At 38.0% G+C, this 20,142-nt stretch overlaps 1 protein-coding gene across 3 annotated transcripts; it reads left to right on the top strand.

The window, feature by feature from the left end:
- Positions 1–52: 52 nt before the first annotated feature.
- Positions 53–19,456, top strand: WARS1 (tryptophanyl-tRNA synthetase 1). Of its 3 annotated transcripts, XM_079308200.1 has the most exons (13): positions 123–142; positions 977–999; positions 1,473–1,620; positions 3,528–3,737; positions 4,792–4,999; positions 8,724–8,832; positions 9,681–9,800; positions 10,387–10,569; positions 11,216–11,316; positions 12,554–12,666; positions 13,712–13,885; positions 17,082–17,222; positions 18,999–19,456. In XM_079308200.1, the coding sequence occupies exons 4-13, from the start codon at positions 3,624–3,626 to the stop codon at positions 19,155–19,157; spliced, it is 1,422 nt and encodes a 473-aa protein (XP_079164326.1). In that variant the 5' UTR covers positions 123–142; positions 977–999; positions 1,473–1,620; positions 3,528–3,623; the 3' UTR covers positions 19,158–19,456. The 3 variants fall into 3 exon arrangements, with proteins under 3 accessions (XP_079164324.1, XP_079164325.1, XP_079164326.1); XM_079308198.1 differs by lacking the exon at positions 1,473–1,620 and having other exon boundaries at positions 53–142; XM_079308199.1 differs by lacking the exons at positions 977–999; positions 1,473–1,620 and having other exon boundaries at positions 86–142.
- The last annotated feature ends 686 nt before the right edge of the window (positions 19,457–20,142 follow it).

The raw sequence follows: 20,142 nt of genomic DNA, 5'->3' as shown, positions 1-20,142 counted from the left end.
AGAGCGCTACCTTGGGCTGGTGGCTGGAGCAGGAGGAAGGAGTGTGTGAGGCAATGGTTCCGGGAGGTGGTGTTTCCCAGCCGGGAGCCGCGCCGGCCGTGCCGGCTGGGGTGATGCAATGGTGGTGACAGAGGAGCGGCGGGTGAGGAGCGGCGGGATGGGCCCGCAGGGGCGGCGGCACGGGCAGGGGCACGGGCAGGGGCACGGGCAGGGGCACGGGCACGGGCACGGGCACGGGCACGGGCACGGGCACGGGCCCGCAGGGGCAGCGGCACGGGCAGGGGCACGGGCACGGGCAGGGGCAGGGGCACGGGCAGGGGCACGGGCACGGGCCCGCAGGGGCAGCGGCACGGGCACGGGCACGGGCACGGGCACGGGCACTCGCGGACAGACCCCGGCGGGCGGGACGCGCTGGCTGGGCGGTCACTGCCGCCCCTGTGATCGGTGCGAGGCGCCGGGTGTGGAGGGTCTCTGCCGGGCACGTTCTGTCCTTGCCCTGCAGATGCGTGATGCACTTGAGAGCTTTCCTCCATTCCCTACCTCTCCGGAAAGTCAGGTGAAATGCCTTTTTCCTGGGAAGGGCAGGGCGGGCGGTGGCTTTGCTGAGCCGCCAGGGCGTGGCAGGAACGCTGCCGGACACCGGGATTAGGGAGCATTGGCGTGTGGGGTCATTTTGTGCACAGCAGGAGCTTTGCTCTTACACCGCTGCACTATAGCAAAGATTCGTGTCGGGCTTTCTTCTGGTGACTCCTCAGGCTTTGAATGGTCCCGTTATCTGTCGTCTTGGGGAGCCGTCTTGCATTTTCATTGTTATTTCGTGCGTAAATTGGTATTTGCCATGACTGAGAAGGTAGGTCTGCTATAAAGTGCAGCCTGTGTTGGAGTGCCTCTCATGGCCTGTTTCACATGACATCTCTGTGGATGCTACCTACTTTAATTTTGCTTTTCTTTTTTTTTGTTTTGATTTTTTCTACAGGAGGAAAAACAGTTTTCAGGAATGTAAGTGCTTTTAGACTAAGTCTCACATTCTTTCATTTGCTCATGAAAGCTTTTTCTGTATTGTTGTATTACTGTTGTGTCTGGAAGTCATAATGTACTTTCATGCAATGTTTGTTTTCTTAACTTAATGTGAAACCCTGTTTTTTAATTCTTAGATCTCTAACTTACCAAGTCAGACTGCAGACAGTGAAAATGATCATAGGTCTGTGATGGTCAGGCAGTTGGAAAGGGAGGGAGATGCAGCAGTTTTCTGATAACCTTTGCCAAGAATAGTTTTTGAGCTTTGTCTCATAGCAATTTAATGTATTGAAATGGACACAGGAGCAGTACCCTTATAAGTCACCTGCATTTCTTAGGTAGAAAAAGCACACACATCTTGGCTTTCAAGTTCACACTGGGTTGTTCTAGACTCTGGTCCTAAATATCCTAATAGTTCATTCTCCAATTCTTATGCATCTTTTTTTTTCCTTCAGATCTGCTTGCCTGTGATATGTAATCTGTCTGGGACTGTTACTTTTTATAATATCAATAAGAAAACAAGAAAAAAAAGTCCTGATAAATAGTAGAATATCCAGACATTTCTTTTTTATGGTTCACGATTGCATTAATGAATTTCAAAAGGTAAAAACCTCTGTTCCACATTATTTCATTTGTGACTTGAATTCCACTGATAGAGGCAGTACTGAGGTAAATAAAGATAACCTTTAGGTAGCAGTCCATATATTTTGCGTTTTATAGTCACAATATCCTCATTTCTTGTTGGACCACCTAGATTACTTTTGCTACTTCTCAATGAAGATGCACCTTCATTTGAAATTCTCTTTTCAGCATAAATCCATAATATTCCAGACATTTTAAGGAGTCTCATTTGCTGCTTTCCACTCTATATGCCAAGTCAACTGCCATTTCAGCCTTTCTGAATGGAGGCAATCATTCATAAAGAATTAAGTTAAAACAACAAGTCACAATTTGTTCTACACCTAAGAAAATTCTTATTTGTATCTTTATTATTTTGTGTAATTTGAAGCCAGTAAATATAAGTGGCAAGTTCTTACAGAAGAGCTATGTGTTAATCTTCATAAACATTTTCTAATATGCATTTATTCTATACTTTCTTTAACATTTAAAATATTTTCTGCCCATGAAGAAGACAAAAGCAATATCCAAATTAAAAGATGTAATTAAATTGTAGGAATGCATCAAAATTTTTTGATCTGCTTAAAATTATTTTTTTTTAAATCATACTGTCGAACTGCAAAAAGTCAAGTTTAAAGGGATCAAATTAAGTTAAAAACTTAAATATTATCATATCATCTAAGTATGGTAATCCAAGAGTTAATAAACAAATTACATTAACAAGTGGATGTATCCACTTCTCAGGGTATTCAGTTGAAGCTGAAATATGGGAATATTGCAGGTGACTGACAAACAGAGCCTTGATGACAGGTATGGTTTTGGAAACCACCCAAATCAACCTTCAAAGTTTGCTAGGCAGGTGAAGGCTTTTTACAGTAGCAGTTTAGATAAACACTATGTACATATAACCAAGGTTATGATTAGACTGATTTTCTTGTAGAAGGAAGGCTTTGAAGTTCTGCTGCACAGCTAATGCCACTGCTGTGTTCTGGAGGTTTCGTTTTGCTTGGATTTTTTTGTTTGTTTTAATTCTGGGAAAAGGGAGCCAAGGGAACGTGTGTTTTTGCTAATAATCAATCTGTGCTGCATGCACAGCAGTGGATCAGTAATTTGCTAGGGGTTCTCTCCAGAGAGACAAAACCTTTGCAAGTCAGTAGTCTTTTACATGGGCACAGAGCTTCCCACTTGGTAGGCAAGGGCACACATGACAGAGCACACTTAGGCAGACTGCTGTGTTCTTAGTCTCAGCCATCTCCTCATCTTAAACCATCTCCTGTTATTTTTCCTGCATAGTTTTGAGAAACATAGGCAAATTTACACCCTATTGCTGACCCAAGGATTCTTTGGAAAGCAGCATTTCTCACCGATCATCACTGTGTTTTGTAACCTCTGGAGGAAAGCCATAAAGGAGATGACTAAGCTTTGCTCCTGTGTATCTTTTTTTGGGCTGAACTACTCTATTACATATACTGAGACAAAATTTCATATCGTAATTATGAAAGTTTCATCATCCAGAAATTGACAGGGTATCAGTGCAGGAACATTAACTAATCAGGAATCACATAGCCTCTACCAGTTGTTCTGAGATGCTCTGAACCACGTATATACACGTATTTAATTATTTTTATTTTGCCAAGAATTTGACTTTGAAAATGTGTTCTAGTGTTAAATACATAGACAAATAACATGAACAGTGATGTCTAAATTTACCTAACACTCTTGTCAGCCTCTGTCCATTTTTGTGTGAAACTGAAGCTCACTGTGTACTGTCTTCACATTTATCAGTTTGATATGAACAGATGTGGTAGGGATAGTTTTTATTTTCTTACTCTGTTCACCTTATCTTGAAGACTTGCACTAAAGAGTAAAGCATACTACTTTTTCTCCTGCAGTTCTCTTTGTTGCTGCTGTTTTGAATCTCCAAGCCAAAGAGTTGGAAGAGGGTAAATTCAGTTGAGTTGTACCTCAACTTAGTGCAGTCTGGCAAAATGGCCGACAGCCCGAATTGTGATTTGAAGTCTCTGAGTCCACTTCAGCTGTTTGAAAGAGTGACTGAACAAGGAGAGAAAGTCCGAGCACTGAAAGCAGGAAAAGCACCCAAGGTATTTGCATTTCATGTTTTGGACCCATTCTCTTTGAGTGCTGAAGAATTTTACTGTTCTATTTTGCATTGTGGTGAGAAAAACTCTTGTTAAAAACTGTTTATGTCCATTCTGTGAACTGTAGCATACCTGGAGTAAGGTAGTCACTGGCATGACTGAAGTTTTTACTCTTGAAGTCAGAACAGAGACCTAGGCTTAGAAGTCTGCTTCATCCAGTTGCCATACCCTGTGACAGAATCTAAGGCATTTATTTCTCAAGCTAATTTATGTCTCTTGCATTCTTGCCTGGTTTTAGATGGTTCATAAAAGTCTTTTTGTCCAGGCATTTTTGTAGACTTTATCAAATATGTCTTCATGTAACTGTACTGACAGGCTCTTCTTAATCTCCCTTAAACAATTCAGTAATTTTCCATTTATTATTATTTCAAAATAGTCATCACTATTTTGGCAAGGAGAGCTCAGTTTTTAATATGGGCTCTATTAATGTATTGCCTATGGGAGTAAGCCTTGAAAACTGGGAGTCAAATGAAGTGTTGTTCTAAGTATTGCTTGCATGAGATTTTATGATAGCTTTATATTGGAGAGGTCATAACCATAACTTCTTGTTCTAGTTTGTCTTTAAGTCTGTCAATGAATTGTAATGAATAAATTATTTTTTAAGGTGAGCCACCAAAAGCATTGTAAAGTAAATTAGATAATAATTTGTATTTTATTTATATGCCTTGGAAATTTATGGTAAAAAGTGCTAAGCTTGTTATACTTCTGAAAAGCAAGCAAGCATTTTTTCCTAGGCAGAAATTGAAAAACAAAGTAGAGGTGCTTCAAATATCTTGGCAATGGTGATGATTTATATTCTAATGATTATGTATTTGCTTTTCTTCTACATTTGACATTGATGCTGAAAACATTTAAATAGAACAGAGTTTAGAGTTTATTAATGATGCAATTCAGATCAAAGCATGGATGTGGGATTTTGAAAGGTTGGGACATTAATGTAATTTTCTGCTTCAAGTATATTAAGGCAAACAGTTGTTTGGGTTTTTCCTCTATTCAGGATGAAATTGATGCAGCAGTGAGGATGCTCTTATCGTTAAAACTGTCATATAAAACAACAACAGGACAAGATTATCAAGCAGGCTTGCCTCCAAAAGATCTTGTATTAATAAACAATGGTACAGCTAAAGAAGAGGATGAGGATTTAGTGGATCCCTGGAATGTGCAGACATCAAATGCTAAAGGCGTGGATTATGACAAGCTCATAGGTATAACTCTTCCTTCACTGCTACTAAGGAATTTATGTAAAGTGATCCTAATGACCACAGAAACAGCAAGGCATCATAACAAATCCAGATCAAAACATCATAGGTAACATTTAATTTATGTCTAATCTTAGCATTTCCATTTCTAAAGAATTTGCTGTAAGAGATGAAAATGCCCCGGGTGGAGATTTCCTGTGAAAGACTTAAATACTTTGCAAAGAACTTCTAAGTTCAAAATCCAAGTTTTAATATGATTTGTTTTTTGGTGTAAGGACTGTTATTAGAAATTACACTAATGAAGACACTGGCTGAGTATCTGCATCTTCAGTGGCTGGATTGCAGAACAGTATTTTGGCCAGGCTGAAGAATTCTTCCTACCCACTCTTCACATCTCTTATAGATTTGGGAGGGCAGGAATGATCCACAAGCAGAAATCTGTTAAGTCTAATGACTTCTTCAGAAGGCACAATTACAGGCAGCCAAGTGCTGGCTGGAATGAAGGAGTTGCAGCTCATTCAAAAACATGCAGTGTAATGGAAAATGTTTCAGATGGGATTGTTATGAAACTTGCAAAGTTTGAATGACTTATTTGAGTTTAGCATAGAAACAAGAGAGAGAACTATTCTTTAATTTCTCAGTTTTTCCTTCTTTTTTCATTATTGTCTATCTTCAATTCATGTTTAGTACCTCAGTTGTACATTGCTGAGGTCTGTTTAGTAGTTTATTTCTCCCAATAGAGCATACACCCTTATGTGGCAGTAATCATATTTGCTTTTGAGACAGTTGCTTGTGTCAGCATTATTTTAATTCTTTGTGATGTTACTGAGAGATCGTGTCAAATGTATGCACACATTGGCTGAGTCTGCAGGAAGTAATAGGAAAAAGAAAAAGTTGGAAAGGGAGAAGTGTGCAAAGAAAAATATAGATCAATGCAAGAGAAGGAAAATAAATATATTTATTAGACTCTGGAAGTGGACAAGATCTCTCATAATCTTGTTACTTGCATGAGGGTTACAGAGAAGTGATTTGGGGGTTTTCTTAGAGGGAGGGATTCTGAGCATTTTATAAAAGAAAGAATTGCACAATTGTGTTGGCACAGTCTCAGGATCTTCCTAAAAACAAATTACTGTAAATGAGTTCCTGCCTTTTTTTTTCCACAGTACACAGTAACTGTGTACATAAGATCTTTCATCTTCCATAGAGTGTGAATTAGCCTAAAGAGTTTTTACTTCTTTACACTACTCTCAGATTAGTGAATTTGATAAATGAGTCATTTTGCTTGTTCTAAGTGCTGTGTTGGAAATTTTTCAGAGAATGCTAGCCTAGCCACTTCAGGATGTAAAGCAGTTGCTGGTTGTTATTGATAAGCTTCCTTCTTTTCCTTCCCTTTAAAAAAATAACAGTAAAAGTATTGTCCAGGAACTTGCTACACTGGATAGCTCCTACTCTAAGGGAAATTTTTGTGCCATCTATAATTGTTACTAGTAGTACCTGAGAAAGTTGCCACTGTACTTACATTTAATCAAACATAGAAGAAATTAAATCAGGGTTTGAATTGAAAGAGGTCTTCTTCTCAAATGGTTATCCTAGGTGTGCACTTAAGTGTATGGTAGCACAACAAAACAGCCTGAAGATATTCTGGGAGGAAAGGTTCTGTCAGCTCAGTACTAGATATTAACATCCCTGGAAATCTGTTTGTTTGAGAAAGAGCAAAGAGCAGAGGAATGAGGAAGAAAGAGCTTTTTATGCTGTTTGTTCTGATAATTCAGTAAGCTGAATATTGCAAGTGGTGCCAAATGGCTGAAGTTGGGCAGTTTCTCAGACCATCTAGTTAGCCCCTCTCTCCAAAGCAGAGTCAGCTAGAGCAGATTGCTTGTCAGTAGGACTTTTTAATCTCCAAGGATGGAGATCCCATGACCTCACTGGGCAACACATTCCAGTGTTTGACCATGTGCACTGTATGAGGGGGTTTTGTATGTTTAAATGGAATTTCCTCTTTCTTCTATGTTGTATCATTTGCTCTTTGTTGTTTCACTGGGCATCACTGAGAAAAGTCTGGTGCTGTCTTTTTTACTTCCTCCCCACTTCCCCTTATCACATATTTATACACATTGATAAAATCCCTCCTGAACCTTCTCTTCCCCAAGCTCAGCAATCCCAGCTCTCTCAAGCTCCTCCTTGGATTGACTGGCCTGTCCCCCACAATTCCACAATTCCTCCTTCTAGCCCTTCTTTAAGATAGGCATTTGCTTTCTTCCAGCCTCCAGGAGAATCTCATAGTTGTCATAACTGTTTAGGGATCATCAAGACTGGCTGGTCACCAGAGTTACTGCATAACAAATATTAGGGTATACATTTTTCCATGTAATTACAACAGGGCAATGGCAAAGAGAAAAAGTACACAATGAATTTTCAGCAAATGCAAATATGCTTTTGAAAATGGCAGTTCCCAGGACTTCTGCACAGTGAGTTGAAAGCTGTATTTTGGTAAAAGCTAGAGCACCAGAGATGAAAAGCGCACTAGGAATTTTTTTAAAGCTTGTTTAGGAGTGGAGACTGTGTCTTTGTCAGAAGCTGTTTAGAAAGGCAGATTCTTTGTGAGCACAGAGTCTAAGTTCTTCTGGACATTAAAATAGGAGGAAATAGGTAGGGAAAAAGTATCCATTTTTTAACAGAAAAAGTGAACATGGGCAAAGAAGAGGGAGTTGTGCAGCCTGTGAATGTTTAGTAAAGATATTCAGGCATTTCCAGTGAAGTGAAGTGTTCTATACCCCAGAGAGGTTTCTAATCACTTTCTATGACAGTACACGAATATTTCTAGGGGGAGCTAGTCCCAGTTAATCCAGGGCATTTTCATGCTTTCTGTTTCTGTCAGATAAGTCTCTTAGCAGTTGCTGTTGATGTGCTGAATCATTTTCATGCTTATTTGAGCTCTTTTTAGCATTCATTCAGATTATAATTTGCCATTTTGATGCATTTTGCATTTTATTAGTGCATTGTTGAATAGTTTTAATGTTGAATGGAGCAATGAATCTATGTAGATTCTTACATAGATTTTTTTCAAAGTTTAAATCATAGACCATTGGCCTGATTATTAGGATCCCAGAATTACTTGGAATAGAGAAAATATTGCTGTTTTAGTCTATCACAAGCTTTCCTAAACCACCAAGTCATAAATCTTTCTGATTGCCATGAAAAGCACTATGCATTTCCTTTTCAAGCCTCTTGAGGGGAGCAGTGTCTGTAATCTTATTCATATTAAAGAAGATTCAAGTCTGCAGAAGAGTATTTGGGTTGGTGATGTAGTTTGAGTGAAAGCAAAAGAAGATGTTGTCTGACAGCAGAAAATTTAGATATCAAGAGAGAAACATTCAGAGCCTCATAGGCATTTTTAATGTATGGTTTAGGCCAAGTTGGTGATCTGTGTTTCTTTAGCATGTTTTTTTGCTTGGAATATCAATGCTTTTGCTTTAAGAAGACTGCAATTATAGTAATTTGTGGATGGAGAAATACTGCATGTTGTGAGTGAGCTGAGCCTCCTAGCACAGAGATAATACTGGAGGTGACTGCTGGGACTTCAGGCCAGAATTAGGAAAATTGACTTCAACTTTTTTACTCAAAGGTGTCTTTTTTAATCTAGCCTGCATTGGTATGTTCTTGTATTTCAAGATCTGGTTGTAGCTATGCTGTGCTTATTTTATTTCTTTTTAACATTTTATGATTATAGTTCGGTTTGGCAGCAGTAAAATTGACACAGATCTGATTAATCGATTAGAAAGAGCTATTGGGCAAAAACCTCACCACTTTCTACGTAGAGGAATCTTTTTTTCCCACAGGTGAGTTCTTTTACTAAAATTCAAAAGGTCCTGTTGGGCAGACTTCCTGTGAGAATTGTTGGGAGAAGACTGTAACTAGCAAAAACCATGTGCTTTTATACCACGGCAAACCAACTGTGCCATTTGAAATTAGCAACTGCTGCAGATTTCCCCTGGCAACACTTGAAACTCTGGATTGTGTGGGTTTCTGATGTGTCCTCAAAAATCCCAAACTGAAGAAATGTGCTCAGAGTGCAGGCTCATTTTGACTCTGTGTCAGCAGCCAGAGACAGTGGCCTGGCAGAGATCTCCAGGTGCCACTGATGATCTTAGCAGGGCTCCCATGCATCTGTTTCTGCTACAGAAAAAGCTCAGGATATAATCTTAAGCATGATTCTGCCAATGACCTTCACTGTTTAATTCTTAGCATACAATTAATTGGAGCTTTTGGGCTATGGCATCAGCAGGTTCCACAGAAGGGCCTGAGCATGACTAAGAGCATGACCTCCACCAGAGGTCAGCTAAACTACTTGGTTGAACCTATTTGAGAAAAGATCCCTGGCTGTTTTACTAGGCCCTAGAATTTATTATCCAATGAAGTAATTTTAAAAGTTGCATAATTTCAACATTAAATTTTCAGATTTTATTTCATTTTTCTTTTTTTTCCCACATGGAGACTGAAGGAGACTATGCTTTTCTTGAATTAAAAAATGAGCAAACAACTTTTTTATTTCTAGGACACTTAACATACTCTAATTTATATATAAGTACTTTTGGCTTTAAAAGCACACAGATTTTGAATTAAGGATTTTAACTGTAGTTATTTCTTACTAAATAATTGTGTTTTATTTTCTCTGTGTTTTCTCTAGAGATATGGACCAAGTACTTGATGCTTATGAAAATAAGAAGCCCTTTTACCTTTATACAGGCAGAGGGCCATCCTCTCAGGCAATGCACGTTGGTCATCTTATCCCATTTATGTTCACAAAGTAAGCTATTTCTACCAGTTGTGTTAATGATTTTTTTTTCAAAAGAAACATTGTACATGGCTTGTGAAACTGCCCAAATGTTACTTTGCAAGTTCTAATTATGTGGTGAATATTAATGAACTTAATTCAGTCTTACCTTTTCACTGAAATGATCACAGTCCCTGCATCACCATAAAGCCCTTTTCCTTACTCCCTTAGCCATGTGGCACTCCTTAGAATTTCTGTTGCTCCTAAAAACCAGTTCCTTACAAAATTCAGTAACATAACTGTAAGGTGGTGCCTGCAGCAGCAGGACACAGAGATATTGGGCTCAGAAAGGTAAAGGCTCTCTGAATTCTGGGTCCTTTGCAGCTGGTAATCTCTGTCATGTGTGCAGAAAACAGTGTGAGGTTTTTTCCAGGTCAGTTGTCATTATCACCTGTATAAAACATTGAATCAGTTCACATAAATATAACTGCATATGCATACAAAGAAAAGAACAGACCCCTCTGTATACCTTTGTTTAAATATATAAACATATTTTAACTGCATGATTTATATCTTCATTTTAACTTAATTTGGAGTAAAACATGTCTGCTTCTATTAGGTGGCTGCAAGAAGTATTTGATGTTCCCTTGGTAATACAGTTAACTGATGATGAGAAGTACCTTTGGAAGGACATGACAATAGAGAAGGCATATGAATATGCTAAAGAAAATGCAAAAGACATCATTGCATGTGGTTTTGATGTCAATAAAACCTTTATATTTTCGGATTTAGACTATTTAGGGTAAGTATAAATTTATTTCATGCATTGTAGTGAAAAAAGTGTGTGTATTTTCTCTCTGACCACTAGCAATGTTTTAATAAGTGTGTCTAAATTTGAAAGCATCAGGACAAGTTTTGTAACACTTGAAATAGAAACATATTTTTGCTTCTGTCCAACATTTAATATACGTTATTGTCATTCTCCTGTAAAACATATGAGCAAATATTTGAGTGTGCAGTGTGTAAATTATGAAAAGTATATTAAACCAGCTAAAGTTTAAAAATACCTGAACCACCAAGAAACTTCAGATGGATTTGTTTAAGATGGTATCAAAATCTCTCAGTTGTGTTTGTACTTTATTGACTTTAACAGAGGCATTGCAGCAACTTGCTTTGTTCAATTATTTTAATGATAGAGCATTGAGTGAAGTTTAAAGGAGAAGGTTTGTAGCCATTATTGGGGGAAGGGAAGAACAAATTAAACTTTCAAGGCATAAAATTCCTGTTTGTAAATGATTCTCTAATCATTATCTCAGTGGGCCACAAAAAGTCTGAAACTCTGAGATTCAATTCCTGCAGGGTTTTTGATGTTTTCAGCTTTTGCAGTCACAGTTTGTAAATACACTCTCCTCTTCTCATTTATTTTTCCACATTTTTTTTTCTTACAGGACAAGTGCTGGGTTCTACAGAAACATTGTCAAAGTTCAGAAGCATGTCACATTTAACCAAGTGAAAGGAATCTTTGGCTTTACAGACAGTGATTGCATTGGTAGGAAATCATACTGGTTACAAGAAACAGTGTTTGCTTTCACTTTCAATTGAGCTATTTTAAGTAATGGATTAAAGAGATTAGTGTCTGCCACTCATGAAACAGACAGAAAAAGCAGGAGGATTATGTTTCCAGGCAGATTCTGATATTGTTGTTCCTTCAGAACAGAAAACACTTTAAAATGAAATTTCTAGAATAACATCTACCTTTCTGACTTTAGTAAGAGTAAAATACAAAACACAAATGTTGCATGGTCCAAAACAGAGACTAACTATTTCTTCTATTTTCTTTTTTATTCTTCTGTTATAGTGATTGGAGCTATAGACAATCTGACCTCCTAGAAATTTCTATGCCTAATTTGAAATTTTATGCCTAAAAGAAACTTGTCAGAAAAAGTTGCATTAATACCCATAGGTATTTACATATATGAAAAAAGTTGAGTGCTGAATAGCCTAATTAATCAAGATGCTGGGTAACTCAAGTCTCCCATTTACATCACTGCAATTGCAGGTTTCTGTCACATGGCCAAGAAAAAAGAGTCTGTGTAAAAATGACATTAAATCCTGGATGTTTCTGAGCATGATCATCATTCTTTGTCCAGTAATTAGGCCAGTGACAGCTTTCAGCCTTCACTGTGCAAAGGAAGAGATTTGCACTTGTTATAGCAATGCTCTGATAAAAGAGAATTGTGATTATGACTTCATCACATGTGTAAAAGTCTTGCTGTCTGTTCTGATAGGATTTTGATCAGATCCAGGTTGGGCATGCTGTGATTTAGCCCTGTATAAAAAAGAAAACATATCTGTTTTGGCATATCTGAGATGCTTCTTGAATACAGTGTGCTTACGGCAGTTATTTAAGATCTTAGAAGCTTATGTGATCATTGTAGCTGTTCTCTCACAAAGTGAAAAAAAAATGGAAAGCTTAGTCAGCTCTGTTTCTGGAAAGGGTAGATAGTTCAATGATAAGAGAGTATGCAGTGGTGAACTTTTGCTGAAGTCAGTGTGGGCACAGCTTTTGTCACTAGTTTCTATGTCAGTTGAAGGTTTGTTGACATTGCAGAAGGTAAAGATGAAAAGGTTTCCTCAGATAAGGCAGCAGTGCTTGCTAAAGGTAGAGCTTGGTCTTCAGCTAAGTATTTGGATGATTCATTTGTGCATTTTACACATTGCAAAAAATTCTCTCTATTTATCACTGCTTCTGTTGATTGCTTAGCTTTTCCAAACATGTTTTTTAGGTAAGATCAGCTTTCCTGCTATCCAAGCTGCTCCATCCTTCAGTTCATCATTTCCACAGATATTCAATGGCAAGGAGAATATTCAGTGTCTTATCCCATGTGCTATTGACCAGGTATGAAAATCATATTGTTTTAATTTGGTTTTCATGGATTTGGTTTTGTATTGTACCATTCAGGCTTCATGGTGGTGTCTCAAGGCATCTGTAAAACATTTCTGCAAGCACTTCTCTGTGTGACAGAAACTGAAAGACCTAAAAGATGATAAGATGAAGGCTTAACTCAACAATTATGTATTCATCCACTCTTGGATCTCTCTTGATCTCAACTCTGTTCAACTGAGCTGACATCTAGGAAAGCAAAGACTGTAACATCTATGCAAAAGCACACTGACATGGGGGTAGGAAGAAACTTTTGGCCATCTCTATGGTAACTTGGGCAAGATGGAATGAGCTCAACTTGCAGCACAAGAGATTTCAGTTGAACCATGGGGAAAAACCCTTTCTCAGTAAAAATAAAGAAGCATTGAAATAGTTTGCCAGAAAGGCTGCAGAACCTTAACAATTCAGATTTATAGTGAGAGCTGGAAAAACATCAGATACAAATGAGAGTAATAGTGTCTTTACTTTTCTAGAAATCACATCCTGCACAGTCTGAATCTTTAGCTGTTTTTGTCACAGACAGACTCTGCAAGATGATGTAAATACATTCATCTGCCACAATATTATGAAGTAATATTTCACTTTGGTTTAGGTCATATCATCAGCACAGCACTGGCAGCTTGATTGCTGATTTAGTTCAGATTCTCTGCTGGTTGTTAAAATGCTTTGGGAGAAAGCTTTCATCTTAGGCTGCATGCATCTCCAGACATATTAAGCATAGTTTTAGCAACTATTTGAATGCATGTAAAATTTTGTAAATATGCCTGTTACTTAAGGAAATCAGAGTGTACAGCACTATGGAAAAGAAAAAAGGGGATTTTGTTTGTTGGTGTTCTGAATGAACTGGATTGAAAGTAGGTTCTGGAATATTTCATGGGGGTTTTTTTGCAGTGTTGGTTTTTTCACATTATTTCTTATGGCATGAATGAGTCATCATCAGTCAGCTTTCAAATCATGTTTTTCAACTTTATTCTGTGCTTTTCATTGATGGTTGTTTTAGGATCCTTATTTTAGAATGACCCGTGATGTAGCACCAAGAATTGGACAGCCTAAGCCAGCCTTACTCCACTCAGTCTTCTTCCCAGCCCTACAAGGAGCACAGACCAAAATGAGTGCTAGTGACCCAAACTCTTCCATCTTCCTCACTGATACACCCAAACAAATCAAGACAAAGGTAAGGACCTGCAAACTCTGATAGCACAAAGCTTTACAGCAGAAAGGAGTGGTGGTCATAGAATCATAGAGTCATTTGGGTCAGGAAAGACTCTTAAGATCATAGAGTTCAACCATAAACCTATCCCTGTCAAGTCCTCCCCTAAACCATATCTGTAGGTTTTTAATTCTACATAAGTAGAGGTAGTCTCCAGCTTCATCAGGAAGTGCTGCAGAGGTTGGCCCACAGCTCCTGCCTGATACTCTTTTGATATCTGACACTACCTTCAGAAGCTTCTGGTTACAATGACAATTTTTAGTGTTTTCCTTGAACATATATGAATTTAATGGCAAAGCATCTTCAGGAATTGATTGAGTTACACAAATTTAGCTAGACTATCAAGTATGATGTTTTGCATTACCAGCTAGTCTGACAGTACAAATATTAGCTGGGATAGTGTGCAAAACATGTTTGTTTTTCTGATCCCTGCAGAGCCGTGATGTAAGAGTAAGAGCTGTGGAGGCTCATGCTCTTAAAATAAGTATTATGTTGCTGTAGTTTTGAAATCTGACAGGCCATGATGTAAACCTAATATACAGCTCTTTCTCTTGACTGCCTTTCACTGTTGGGAGCACCAAACATTGCACAGTGTTAGCTACAGCACAGGTCAGACCCTTCTGCTGCTGAGAATCTATTGCTGTAAATTCACAAAGAAATCTGCTCACTCCAATTTACAAGTAAACATTATGCTGAATTTCAACTCAGAAGGGTTTCTTTCTTCTGAGTATATTCCTAGTTTGTTTCCAAGTTCAAAGGAAGATTGCTCTTACCTGGTGTCAGATGATTTAGTTTGGCAAAAGTTCACCTGTGTTGTGGTAAAGAAAGTGAAAATCAGTCATTGGGAAGGAATTTATAGGCATGAAACCAGACATTAAATAACTGTCACAACAAGAAGAGGAGATAATTATGTTGTTTCTGTTAGACAGGCTTGGATCAATTCTCTTATGGTAAGACTCTTCTACAGCCACCTCATAACACTTAATTCTTTTTTGTAGAAACTGATTAAGCAGTACTGTTTTGAGGAATTTGAATTCTTTATGTGTTTGGATTATAATAATTCCAGTTTATTTGCACATTTATAGAGTTACTTAAAAAAAAAAAAAAGGCTGTAATTTCTGGAAAGAGAATACTTGGTTAATGATAATATTGGTAACATTCTTCCATGTTTTCTTCCTGGCAAGTAACTTGTGGTCTGCAAAGAGATCCAAGTTCATAAGTCCTAATTCTACTGTCTTTAAACTACATGAAAAAAAAAATAATTGTAGCTACTTGGAATATAAAACACATAAAGAAAAATCCTGAACATGATGTAAAGTGTTGAGTAATGGAGGACAAGCTGAGATTTATTTCAGCTTCTGAAGCCCATCAGAAACAAGTCTTTATGGAAATAGAGCTGGAGTGGAAGACTAAATACTGCTATAGCAAATAAATAAACAAATATATTAGGAAAAGTGACTTCTGGTCTTGAATGAAGATTAGAAAGAGAATGCTATGCTGGACAAAAAAAAATTACTGCTTATAGCATTTTTCAGATTATTGCTACATGGCTAATTAATGAGGTTCAAAACTTACAGGAAGGTACATGGAAGATAAAAAATTATTATATATTGGGAATGGCTAAGAGGATTCTGGGAAATCCAATGAGATAAGTGACAGCATTTTAATAAACTATTTTATTGTACCTATCAGCAAATTACAACTCAGTTACTTGTTTGTTTTCCTATAAAGTGTTACTTGGATTTTATGTCTATAGTCATATTGAGGGATTCAGAGAAATTCAGGGGGGAAAAATCAGTGCATCACTATGGGTAGGTCACTGAAATCCTCAGTCAGGTGAGTAGGTGCCAGAATATGTTAAAAAAATTAATTTGAGATTAAGAAAGGAAGCAGTTTGTGTTTCTACAAAAATATGCTTTCACCTGGGATATTGTATTTAATTACTCTCTGTTTAAGAAGAACATAAACAGTAGAGATAAAAGACATTAAAAAAATTTCACACAGGCTTACAAAATCTAATAAGGAGGAAGATGAGTGCCGAAGAGCATGTAAAAACTTCATTTTACAGATGAGATGCTGAGACAGCTATTCAGGCTGCCCTACAATATAAGAATAGATACAATGTGGCAGGTGGCAGTTCATTTCCTTAAAATATTCCTTGGTGCATGATTTTTGATTGTAGTTCATTGCCACAAGATTCATCTGTAACTTGGTGGTTAGAGAGATTCAAAAAAAGCACTAGACAGCCCATACAGATAGTAGGAATGTTCATAAATTGTAAATATATAACAGCTCCTAGATGCCACAACTAAAAAAAACACCTACTTCATATGCAAATGTGTCTCTTGGCAGGTTGATTGTGGTATCTCAAAAGATACAAGAGCTAAATGAAAGCTCAGCATATGGTTAAGAAATATTTTTTCCCCTCCACTTAGCAATTTATTTTCCTTAAATTTGTAAGAAGATTAGCATCCTCAGAGAGTTCTACATATGTATAACTGTTCAAAATAGGCCAGTGGCTTCTGAATTTATTGGGAATGGGAATTGCATCTGTTCAATACTGCTGTTCATCTGCCTATAGGAAACTGTGCTTAAAAAGAGAGAAGCTGACAGCAAATATTCCATTTTTAAACTGAACAATTGGGCATTGGTCTGATCTTAAGTATAGTAGACAGACTTTTGTCATCTTTAACTTTGCTTTCTCTTGTTTTCCTTTTCCCTGAAAAGAGGAGATTAGGTTATCTCTATGATTTCTGCAGGATTTTCCACATCTTCATCTCTTTCAAAATTCATTTCGTCATAAAGTAAATATCTTAGTTTTTGTTACAGGAAGTACATTTTCTGTAAGCACAAATTGTATCCAACAGCTTCAGCAACAGAGACTTACAACTTTTATGGCTGAGTCTTGGGTAGATAATTTTTTATTTTCACTTAATTTTGTTCTGATTATGCAGTCTGAGGAATATGTGTGTAGCCATTTTCCCTGCTGGGTTCTAATGACCTCCTTTTTTCGGTCCTGAGGCTCTGCTTTAACTTGTCCCACTGATTCTTCAGCTAATCCTTAGTAAAGCATTTGGATGATCATGAGACATCAGTGTTTGCAGTGAGGGAATCCCCATTGTGGTGGCAGTTACAGCCTGAGCTGCTGGTGTTGTTTCAGATTAACAAGCACGCCTTCTCGGGGGGCAGGGACACCATTGAGGAGCACAGGAAGTACGGAGGCAACTGTGACGTGGACGTGTCCTTTATGTACCTGACTTTCTTCCTGGAGGATGATGACAGGCTTGAGCAGCTGAAGCAGGTGAGTAACAAACTGCAGACAGGGTTATTCATTCCCTGCTCTGAGGACAAAGCTGTACCTGAGCCCTCAACAGAGCTGTAGCTCAGTCCTCCTGTGAAGCTGCTCCAGGAAGGTAATTTTGGTGTTATTCTCATGCTCTCCATCCCTTGCAAGTTTCACTGTTAGTATCTCAGTTTTTGTTTCTTTGCAGTGTTCTTTCTCATAGGGCAATCTGTCTCCTCTTTAAAACATAAAATCCCTAGTGTTTTCACAGGAATCTCCAACACTCTGTAGGACAGTATCTTCCCTACTTTTCAAATGAGGTCACTCTGGGTTTAATGTTGTTTTAATTGTATAATACACTCTGCCTGTTCCTTGTTGTGAAGTACCTAAACATTCTGCAAAACCACAGGAGCTCATGTCTAGAGCTTGCTGCTTTTTGTTTTTCCTTATTATCACAAGAAATCCAGTTTCTCTGAGGAATTGATTCATTGACCCCAGGAGAAATCTGTTTCATATATATTGCATTTTCTTTTAAGCCTGTCTGACAGACTTCTGTCCCCAGAGCTGGTAGCAAGCCATTTCCCTTCCTTTCATCACCAGTACTAGGTTGTGTGTGTTCTCTGGAAGGCAGGAGCTGCAGCAGATAACACCCATGTCACATTGGTTTATCAGCTTTCTCCTGCTGGGAACAGCTGCAAGAAAATCAAAAGCTGCAGATTCTTCTCCAGCCCTCTATTCCTTCCCACACAAGAGCAGAGTTGGATAGCTACTTTTTTCTGTGCTGTTGTAAATTCCTTGTGGAAACCTGAAGCACTTTTGACTTAAAGAGACTTTTTAAATTAATCTCCAACCACTGCAAGAATGTCAGCCTAAGTCTGCTGCAGAGCACAAAGCCTGGCCCACAGCTTGCTACTCACTGCAGTGGTGCCTCAGAACCTGAGTAGAAAACATGAACTCACCCCCTGTAGCAGCATCAGTGCAACTGCTTCACGTGTAGCACCAGAGGACACTTCCAGAGAAAGCAACCTTGGTGTTTTATAACAAGCTAACAAGCAAAATTAACACACACATCCCAAACCACACCACTGAAATTGCAATTCCATTTGTTCTTGTTAATGTATTTCACTTGCTGAGTGAACATCAGCAGCATTTACACCTTGAACAGGTGTTCCAAATGGCTTCATGACAAGGGAAGATTATCATGTTTATTGTCATTTCAAATATAGCTAACTGTCCCAGCCATGGTTGCTAAATGTGGCTGAACCAATAAACTGTTGGCCTGTGCTTCTAAACTAAAGCTTTTCAATATTGAGCAATGGAATGGGTTACCAACTGTGACTATGACTAATGTGAACACAGATTCTGAGTGTCTTTGCTATAAAAAGGATATTTTAATTACATCTAGTCTTTTACCCAAATGCAATGAGAGAAAAATATGAGAATTTGTACCTTTTATTGAAAAAAAAAATGGATTAGGGTGACTGTTTATTTGAACTGGGATTCTAGGGAGGAAAGTTGCTGTTTCCTGCAAGTAATTACAGGATTTCCTAGTTAAACTTGTGAATGTAGTTTATTCAGTCCTTATAATAACTTGTCAGATATGAACTTTGCCAGCTGCCTTAATGTTTTAACAGGCAACAAGCAACTCTGCAAGTTGCATTTTCTGAGTCAATACCAGATAATCTTCTGACACATACTTACTTTTAAGTCATCCAAATCTGTCTTTAAATAAATGCTGATCACTGAGTCTTTTGTGAATGGCACCCTGTTCAGCAAGCAACACTTTCTTGGCAGGCCTACACCAGTGGGGAATTGCTCACAGGGGAGCTGAAGAAGGTACTTATTGAAACAATGCAGCCCTTGGTAGCAGCTCATCAAGAAAGAAGGAAGCAGGTCACAGATGAAATTGTGAAGCAGTTCATGACTCCACGGAAGCTGGCTTTTGAATTTTGAAGAAATGTGTATGTAACTTAGCACTTGCTAATCCACAACCAAGTAATTGTTGTCTTCTGTTGTATGTCATCACTCCCTAGTTATGTACAGCCTGTAATTGGTGCTTTATAAATAATGAGTAAATTATCATGAACAGCAGAGTACAGAAAAAGTTTTAAAGAGGACTTGTATCTATTTAAAATCAGAATATGCAAGACAGAATTTATCAGTCTTGCAGAAAAGCATGTATGTCAGCCCAGCATTGTATTTTAATGTATTTCATGTTGAAAATATAAATAAAATTTCCATTTGATGATAAAGGCTAAATTGGAAATTGTTTTAAATATGTTGGTAAGAGGTCATATCTCAAAGCAATAAGTAGTAGCTCCATTTTCTTCTGTACTATGTACTTTGGTTTACTACACTGTATGTCTTCTTGGGCTACTGAAAACATGCTGCACACAAAAAAGTAGTGAATGTTACAAGTGGGATCAGTACAGAAAGAGTGAACATCTGTGAGTTGAACACTGGAGAAAGAATATTAGACTGTCTTGCTATTGCCTTCCTCTTTGACATTGGGCAAGTTGCAGAAATCTCACTCTACTGTTTTTCAGGAGCTTTTTACCTGATCTGAGTGCCTCTGGAGGGAGGAGGTAATCAAGAAATTGTCAGGTCCCTGATATTCTCAGGTGGAAGATAGTATAGAAATGCAAATACTAGTTTCTAGTTATAAATAATGAGTGTTAAATCATGCTGTGAAAATTGAAGTCACACTGGACACAGGGATACTTCTAGTACTGTCTGTTCTCTTTCACTGCACCAGGAGGTTTAAACTAGGGGTATTTATTTTAGGATGTATTTCAGTGAGGAAAATATACTTTGTTAAAATATCTCATGTAATATTTAATTATCTCCTTTATTCAAAAGAACTTCAGTGTCTTTGCTATTACTTATGGAAGAAAAATTCCAATTACTAACTATTTGTTGTGATCTGAACAGTGCTGAG

Source organism: Erithacus rubecula (assembly GCF_903797595.1).
Source record: "Erithacus rubecula genome assembly, chromosome: 6".
NCBI lineage: Eukaryota > Metazoa > Chordata > Aves > Passeriformes > Muscicapidae > Erithacus > Erithacus rubecula.
The sequence above is the reverse complement of the archived record's forward strand: the minus strand, read 5'-3'. Positions and strand labels throughout refer to the sequence as shown.